Below are 9,446 nucleotides of genomic sequence, written 5' to 3'. Positions count from 1 at the left end.
TGATCCATTTATAGTATACCTTATTGTAATTCTTAGTTATAACAAGCAAATCAATGTAATTACCAAATGCCAACCCAAATTTACATGTCCAGCTTTTTGATAGGACCAATTTCCACCCCATACAATGGAAATCCAAAAAAAGATACAATTTCATCTAGAGAGAAAATCTTTAGCCAAATAGTGAATGGTTTAACTCAAATTTCGCGGTGCCAACCTTTTTTCCCTCAAAAAAAAACAAATTCACCATCTATTCTAATCCACTCCCATATAACCCTTCACATTCCCATACATCATTTTCATTCCACCAAAATTCATATCAATTCCTCCCAAAACTTCAAACCTCAAAAAAAAAAAACAAAAAAAAACTCAAAATCCCAAACCCTCCATACATTGGTGATTGATGAAAAGGTGACATTGTGTGAGATCCAGCACTTTGTCCCAACCGTGTCACTAACACGGAGGGATAATCATATCATATTATAACAATTTCATAACAAAATGCACATTACTACAACCCTAAAATGAAATAATTTCAAAAACCATCATCGAACTGGGCCCCACTTTCAATAAAATGGAGTTTCAACGTATGAAGGAATTAATGACACTTTGGTCTTCTTTGCAAATTAACCGTGTTGCTCTTGTGGGTGGAAACCACACTGCCTCTAGATTTTGCACTCGCTAAAATTCCCTCTTTACCTTCACTCTCTCAGCCTCTCCCACAATTCCTTCTCTTTTTCTTCTCTACCAAATTACACACAATAGTTCATCTAAATTCTCTACATAATATCACCATTAATTATTCCTTTTTTAAAAATTAAATACATACCCCAATAAATATGGTTATAGACTTCAGTGATGCTATCTTAGAAAAATGCTATTGCAATAAAAAATGCAATAAGCCGCTTCCTATATGTCATCGCTTATTGCTTCTCATTTTAACTTTAGCTTCCTTTCAACTCATAATCAATGCAGAAAGAATCACTTCTTCATATTCCATCGATGACTTCACAATTGACACAGAACAAACATTGTCCATTCTATTCAATGACTTAAAAAACGAAGGTCTCTTGAAGAAAACACAACAGAAAATGGTTTTTGTCACAAACGACGAGTCTTCCAAGGTTGTAACCGATTACAACAATGAAATGGAATATGTTCCATTAAACGACATTGAGAAACAAAACTCGGTCGTCGATAACACGGTTGATTTTATCATCACAACGAACTTTCCTGAAGCTTCTAGATTCATTGAGAGGGTTCTAAAAACTGAAGGTATTGTAACGATTCTTATAAACGACAACAATCCAACAACGTCATTTTATAAATTACCCAAAAATTACAAAATTGTTTATGTGAGACAGTTTGACTCTGTAGTGGTGGCAATGAAGAAAATTGCCACCGCTATTAAAGTCAAGTCGAACCATGTTGCACCGAGAAAGCTCTTCGGTTATGCATCAGAGGCAAAGAAAATTGCATTGCAGAATCTAGAAGACGTTTTGTTAGAGCCACCAAGAGCTGCATCGGGAAAATCACGAAAGTATTTGAAGCGAACAAGGTATTTACCTGATTTGATGGGAGATTCCCTTGAAAGCTACACTCGCCATGTTTTCATTGACGTAGGGTTACCGGAGAAAGAAGGAGGAAGTGGAACAGATTGGTTTTATAAGAATTATCCAACTAGGAACAAGAATTTCGAGATGTATAAGATAGAGACGAGGGTGATGACAGAGGAGGAGTCTTCAAGGAAAGAAGAGTCGTCGAAAATTGGAATGTCGGATTGGTTGAATAAGAATGTTAAAGAGGAAGAGTATGTTGTGATGAAAGCTGAAGCTGAAGTTGTTGAAGAAATGATGAGAAGTAACAGTATTGGTTTGGTTGATGAACTTTTCTTGGAGTGCAAGCCACGACATGGTTTTAAAACTCGGAATAAAAATAGAAGGGCTTATTGGGAGTGTTTGGCTTTGTATGGCAAGTTAAGGGATGAAGGTGTTGCAGTGCACCAATGGTGGGGTTAATCTCTCCAATAGGATTAGCTCTGGAACATGTGAAAAGAAACAGTGAATTGAAGAATAAAGAATGATGTGTTAAGTGTTAAGAGACGTAGATTATGTGGTGTGTTCATATGTAGGTTTAATTAAGAGAAGATTTGAAAAGAGATTGGGATTTCAGAGACAAAGAGGATCGAGAGTGTATTGGTCCAGACATAAAAAAGAACAATTTTTTTTTCTATTTTTCATTTTGTTTTGTTTTTTCTATCTAATTTCATGGGTTGCTGTAATTATGCATTTGTTTAATCATATTATATCAGTTTGTTTGTTTGTGTGTTAATAATGTGTGGTTGTTCATGAAGGGAGATTACTATAAGAGTGATGTTGTATAAACACCTCATCCTCCCAATCTACATCTCGGATGGGTCTCACATTCTCACTCTCCAAAACACAACAAAGAGAGATATGATAAATCAAGAGAGAGAAGGTGTGTATTGGATGGGTGTGGTGTCTATCAATCTTTTCTCTTATGAAAAAGAATGAGTTAAACGATTATCACAATGTTGCAATGGAGGGATGTATTCAAAGGAAATTGTTTTGTATGCACCCTTAAGGGTATATACACCTTAAAATAATGAAAGAGAAAGAGAAAAAGAAAATGATGTAATAGTTTAAGGGTTAATTATGTTTCTAGTCCCTATAAAATAGCGATCTTGTAAGTTTAGTCCTTACTTAATTTTAATAGCATTTTTAGTCCCTAATTTTGTTTTTTTGCCCTGAGTATTAGTCCCTACTCAATTCAAATTTGTTTAATTTATGCTTAAACTCTTAAATTTTTGAACAATTTTTTGCAGACATGTTTAGAACATGACTAAAAGTTTCTCCGCAAAAAATTATCGCAAAATTTGATTTCTACATCCAGATTTTATTACTTTTTATCTTTAACTTTTGTCGTTTTAAAAAATTCATATTTAATTCATTTCATGTCTGAAAATTCTAAATTTTAGTAAACGAACCTTTCATAGTGTTCTAATCTTGTCTCAAAAAAATTGTTCAAAAATTTAAGAGTTTAAGGATAATTAATCAAACTTTGTTTTAGCAGGGACTAAAATTATAAGTAATTTTTTTTATAGGGACTAAAAATGCTATTAAAATTAAGTAAGGACTAAACTTACAAGGTCGCTATTTTATAGGGACTAGAAACATAATTAACCCATAGTTTAATGATGTGATAAGGAGATTGAGAAAAAAAAAAAGTGATGTTTAATGCTGTAGAAAAAAAATAAAGAAGGACTATTTATCACCGTCCCTATTCAAGTAGACGTGATATTCGACAAATGAGTAAATGTTAAAGAACGAAAATAAGGTTGATACTTTCCTTTATATCATTGTCACTTTTTGTTACAATTCAAAACATATAGTAGACATAAAGCAATCATAGATAGAAACATTGTTAAAATCATGTTTTAAAATGTAAGATCGTCAAATTTTTCTATTTTTATGTTTTATGCGTGAATTTCGTGTCAAATTAGTGATGAAATTGGTATTTAAACCAATTTCATAGCGAATTAACTCATGTAAAATCGATAAAATCAATTAAAATTTATGTTAACCGATAAAATACTTCCAAGACATTTGATTATCATTCATAAATTTCTATTTATAATTAAGTAGTAACTAGGCACGGATTCGGTAGGGTTAAAAAATGTAAAATTGATTAACTTTAAACAATTTTAGAATCTTATGAGCCTCTTATTTTTTTTATATATTACCTTTTGGATTTTTAATGATTTGGTAGGGTGATTTATGTATTTTAATACAAAGTTATGTGCATCACACTTTATTATAGTTGTTTGGTATATTTTGCAATATTTTGACTTATTAAAGTATTTTTTTTGACAAAGACTTATTAAAGTATTTAGAATATTGTATTAGTGCAAGACCGTTTTATGATTTTGTGGGATAATTTATGTATTTTAATACAAGTTTATGAACATGATAAATTTAGTATTATTTAAATTTTAGATAAACTCATTATTTATGGGTCAAGTTTACAAGTCAATTCTACTTAAGTAAAGCAGTTGAGGTAAAACTCTAGTCCAACAATTTTGACAGATATGAGTAATTTTGTCCATAATTGAAAGTAGCATGAGTTGAAAATGCTTGGATATAACATACCACATGTATTGATTCAAATTCTCAATTGTTTATTCATTGCTTCTTGAAAATGGATTTTCTAGGTGAATTTGTTTCGGTTTAAAAAAAAATTGTGCCAAAAAGTCTAAAGATTTTGTTTTATGTTTTTGAAAAAAAAAATTGAAGTTCAGTTTGCCAGCATCCCATATTTATTTATTTTAATTTGATGTTGAATATGTTAACCTCTTTGTTTTTTAAAAACAACGAGATTTTGAAAAAAAGTTAATCGTAATGGCTTTTTACTTTGTTAAAAAATTTAAGCTGCTTTTGTTTTAATAAAGTAACCAAACTTAGGTCAGTTGCGGAAATGATGAATAATATAACTAAGGTCGGGGTTGGAATTCTACCAACCAAAAAAAGGAAAAAGACAAAGCCTTTTCTGTCTTGGGCCTAAAGTGTGGGTCAGATATGAAAGATTTGTGTCAGTCTCATATCAAAAATTCCTATTACTATTTAATAGGTGAGGGCAAACGCAAAAACCCTAGAAGAGAAAGACTTTGATTCTGCCTCCACCCTATTCACGTTGCTGCCACTTCCATTCTCTGCTTCACTTTTGTAAGTCAATTTACCTCTTTATTATCTGATTTCGTTTTATTTACTTCACCGATTTTCTTAAATATCTTGTTTGTTTTTTCTCTACTGGTTTCTTATTATGCTCTTTGTTTGTTTGTTTAATCATGTTTTAAGTTACTTCACAAATCAAAATCTTACATCGTTAATTTTCACTTATGCATTATGTTTAATTTCGATAACTGCGGTGTTGTAATCATCAGCACAATGGCTACCCGTGAATCAATCAACAAACGGAAAAGAACCGTCCTTCACGATGAATCAACCACCAACCAAACCAAAGTTTCCCTTACCATGGTCAAACATCTCTTCTCAAAAGAATCAGACAAGAACGTTGTATTTTCACCGCTGTCACTCCAAGTTACGCTCAGCCTCATGGCTGCTGCCTCTGAGGGTCCCACGCAACAACAGCTTCTGGACTTCCTCCGATCCAAATCCACTGACCATCTCAACTCCATCGCCTCTCATCTTGTTTCCATCATCCTATCTGATGCTGCTTCTTCCGGCGGGCCTCGCCTCTCTTTCATCCAAGGTGTGTGGGTTGATCAAACCATTTCTCTTCAACCTTCCTTCAAAGAAATTGTGGCTAATGATTATAAAGCCACTTTGGCTTCAGTTGATTTCCAGAACAAGGTATGTTTTCATATCTTCCTATTTCCACTCCATATATTAATGCCCTCATGTTATTTCATGTTAATTAATTAATTAAAAGTTCTACCTTAACAAACTATTAGTTTTTTTTTTATATATTATTATTTTATTTCATAACCTGATTTAGAGCAAGTTCTACCTTCACAAATAATTAGTTTTTTTTATTATTATTATTTTATTTCATAACCTAATTTGGATCTAACGTTATTCTACATATGAAGCACAAATAATATTTGTGTTGGTTAATCTTAGATGAAGTGTGTGATTCATGAACATGAGACCTTAATGTTTTAGGTTGGTTGGTGTGTGTGTGTGTGTGTGTGTGTATATAGCATGGTTTAAGAGTGACTTTTTCAATTCCAGCGCTTAAACATATTTGCATATTGGTGTATTAAAAAAGATAAATTTAGTTTGTTACGATATGAAAGTGCCAAATTTTTATAAGTATAATTTTAATCAAAATAAAGAAATTGGACAGATGGGTGGACACCTGTATGTATAATGTTTTCCCATCATTTTGAATAGTGTGTATTTGGAGGTATGAATTTGCTTTATATGCGGAACACCCGAAAACAAACTCCAACAAAGACACACCTACGATCAACACCCATAAAGGACAACACCCATCAAAATAAATATCACCCCCTAAAACCACCAACTCCTATACTTACCTGACCACTGAAAAAACGACATCCATAACAATCGTCGCCACTACTCACCCCAAAAGAACACCCTTGATTGTTTTATATTCTGATAGCACACCTTCATGACTTTGGTAATTACCAGTTCTAAATTGATCAAAGCAATTCCATATATGTGACAAACCTTTGTTATTGAAACGCCTCTTCAAATTTTATAGTACAAAAGGCATAAACTTTCCTGCTACTTTAGCATACGCCTCATCTAAAATAATTTTAGAGCAACAAGCATTAACTTCTATGAAAACAATTGAGAAATACAACTTTCCTATCCTTTCTGTTTTCTAGATCCAACTAATTTAGCATTGTATTATGTGAAAATTATGTTAACAAAAGGTTAATTTTTTCTATTGAAATACTTGTGAAAATAATTCAACTTATCTATTTACATAACTGATTTTTAATTTGATATGATTTTAAAGGCCAGTGAAGTGATTAAAGAAGTGAATTTATGGGCTGAAGAAGAGGCAAATGGCCTTATTAAAGAAATTATTACTCCAAATTCAGTCAACAACCTAACCAAACTCATATTTGCAAATGCAATGTACTTTAAAGGAACATGGACTGAGAAGTTTGATACTTCGGTAACGGAAGACAGTGATTTTTACCTTTTAAATGGTAGCTCCGTCAAAGTTCCCTTCATGACCTCCTATAAGAAACGGTTTATTGGAGATTTTGATGGTTTTAAAGTTCTTTGTCTTCCTTATAATCAAGGCGAAGATGAGCGTCAATTCTCTATGTATATTTTTCTTCCAGATGCAAAGGATGGACTGTCAACTTTGGTTGAGAAGCTGGCTTCTGAATTTGAGTTACTAGAACACAATCTTCCTCTTATTAAAAAAGTGGAAGTAGGTGAGTTCAAGATTCCAAGATTCAATATTTCGTTTGGGATTGAAACTACTGATACGATGAAGGAGTTAGGAGTGATTTTACCTTTCTCTTCTGGAGGTTTTACAAAAATGGTGGGTTCTTCTTTTGTGGGTAAAAACCTATATGTTTCCAATATATTTCACAAATCTTTCATTGAAGTAAATGAAGAAGGCACTGAAGCTGCTGCATTCACTACTTATACAAATCGCAAATCACACAGAAAGTCATGTCCACATCGAGAAGACTTTGTAGCTGATCATCCTTTCCTATTTCTAATTAGAGAAGTTTCGACCGGAACAATCCTCTTTGTTGGGCAGGTGCTCAATCCTCTTGTTGGATGATCTTAACTTTTCAAACACGAATCAATTGGATCACGCATATATAATTATAGAAACTATTTTTTTTCTAAGTAGGAATACATTTTTATGAAGATAGTTTCTATTTTTGATATGACCTAAGTGTGGGTCGAGTACGTTTAAGATTGTCTTATTGGTTGTTGTTTGAGTTTTGAGACTAATTTTAGTTTGTTCGACACTTTAATCCTTCTTTTTTTTTTTTTACAAAAGTTAGACACTCAAATCGTAGGATTTATAACGTTCTACTATTAGTCCAAATAAGCATTAATCTGACAAACTTGTAAAAATATATGGTGTCGCCGCGTCGGTCTCTATTTAGATTTGCAAGCTTAAACTTCTTCGGTTCTTCTCATTACACACATTGCAAGCTAAAATTCTATTCTCCTTTATTACGACTCAACTATTAGCTTAAACTCTACTATTAGATCTTTGTGATAAACTTACTACTCTTTTATTTAATTGTAATCTTTTTTGGTAGTTAGAAAGATGAAGAAGGAAGGAAGCAGGTTTGAACCAAATGATAAAAATGATCAAATATCCGGCACAACAAAAACAAGGAAAAAATTCAATTTTGAAGGACAATAAAGATAAAGTGATAGATTATTTGGAAATTTCAAATAAAGTGTGGGAACTAGGCACATGTCCGTGTGTGGGAAGAGACATATTTATTTAGGAGTTTGGAAGGGATGGGAAGAGACGGTTTTGGGGTTGAAAATAATATACAGAAAATTTGAGAATTCTTTCACATTTTTGAGAAAATATTTTTTTAAAGAATGATAAACTAGTGCTTATAATTAATATATATATTTAGTTTTAATAATATTGCAAGAACATAAATTAAATTTGAAGAACTACCCTTCAAAATCTCCAAAATCCTTCTCCAATACAATTTTTTTAGTTCTTCGAAATAAGGAGGATTTGTTATTATAATGAAAAATCTCTTTCCTATCAATATTCTTTATTTATTCCTCTTGCTCATTTCTTTTTCCCAGAACCCTCTCCTCCATTCCCTAAGTAAGGATTTTCTCCATTTGTTTAAAATAAATGGAGAATGTCATTTTATGAGAGATAGATACAAAAAAGTAGATAGAGGGTCCCACACTATTAATTATTTATTTATTTTAAAACTCTGTTGTGTCTTTATCTCTTCAAATCGAAGAAATGAATATAACACTAAATGAAAAGGATTCTAACTCTCATTCCCTTCCAAACTCACAAACAAAGCCTTAAAAGTTTTGTATTACCAATTTTCTCGAAGCCAATACTCTTAATGTTATACATGTCCTTGTGTTGGACATGTCTTGTTCGACACTCATTATACGTGTCAAACACTTCAAATGATTGTCCTAAAATAAACTTTTTATTCACTTCAACACCTATACTCTTCGAACATACCTCCTAAACAACTACATTAAAAGTTGACATGTGCTCTAGTTTTAAAATCATAACACAAAACTTTTAAAAGTAATACAATTGTATTTTAATTAGACATTTATAAGTTTTGGCATACGAACGTTTTTTACTTCTTCAATTTTCAATGATAAGGATCAATTTGGGGTTAAAGACGACTATAATATTTTTAACTTTTTGATTGTAGATGGGTCAATGAATGAGGAAGACTAGCATATTTTGTTTTAATTTTTTATTTGTAATAAAAACAAATTGCTCAATTTAAATGATTAATATGTATAATGGGATTCACATATTTGATATGTTTTTTTTTTTAAGAAGAGAAAATGGATTAAATTAGTCAAAAGAGCCCCATGGTCGCATAAGAAGTGCTACACCAAGGACTCAAAAGTAACAATCACATACAAAGAACAAAATCAAAACAAGCTAGATAAACATACATGAACTAACTCGTGATAAAGGTAAAACATAGGCTTAATTCAATAATTGGTCCCCTAACTTAATTGTTGTTTTCATTTTGGTCCCATAAGTTCTAAAATGAACGATTTGGTCCCTTTGCTTTTGCTCCGTCTGTCAATATGGTCCCATCCGTCAAATGCTACTCTTTCCCGTTAGTTTTGCACACGTGGACGATCCTATGTGGTTACAACGTGGCACATATATAAGGCTTTCATTCCATCTGAAAACCCAAAATTAGGGTTCTTCCT

At 32.0% G+C, this 9,446-nt stretch overlaps 2 protein-coding genes across 3 annotated transcripts; both read left to right on the top strand.

The window, feature by feature from the left end:
* The first annotated feature begins 263 nt into the window (after positions 1–263).
* Positions 264–2,321, top strand: LOC146941997 (uncharacterized). Its single transcript, XM_085755953.1, has one exon. It carries the CDS (start codon positions 837–839, stop codon positions 2,013–2,015), a length of 1,179 nt encoding a protein of 392 aa, XP_085612079.1. The 5' UTR covers positions 264–836; the 3' UTR covers positions 2,016–2,321.
* Positions 2,322–4,616: 2,295 nt separating this feature from the next.
* Positions 4,617–7,513, top strand: LOC146941996 (serpin-ZX-like). Of its 2 annotated transcripts, XM_085755951.1 has the most exons (3): positions 4,617–4,739; positions 4,958–5,387; positions 6,526–7,513. In XM_085755951.1, exons 2-3 carry the CDS (start codon positions 4,962–4,964, stop codon positions 7,312–7,314), a joined length of 1,215 nt encoding a protein of 404 aa, XP_085612077.1. In that variant the 5' UTR covers positions 4,617–4,739; positions 4,958–4,961; the 3' UTR covers positions 7,315–7,513. The 2 variants fall into 2 exon arrangements, with proteins under 2 accessions (XP_085612077.1, XP_085612078.1); XM_085755952.1 differs by lacking the exon at positions 4,617–4,739 and having other exon boundaries at positions 4,791–5,387.
* The last annotated feature ends 1,933 nt before the right edge of the window (positions 7,514–9,446 follow it).

This window comes from Medicago sativa, chromosome 3 (genome assembly GCF_051527215.1).
Source record: "Medicago sativa cultivar Bolivia chromosome 3, Bolivia_mono, whole genome shotgun sequence".
In the NCBI taxonomy this organism is placed as follows: Eukaryota; Viridiplantae; Streptophyta; class Magnoliopsida; order Fabales; family Fabaceae; genus Medicago; species Medicago sativa.
Note: the sequence above shows the minus strand (reverse complement) of the source record. Positions and strands in the feature narration are given on the sequence as shown.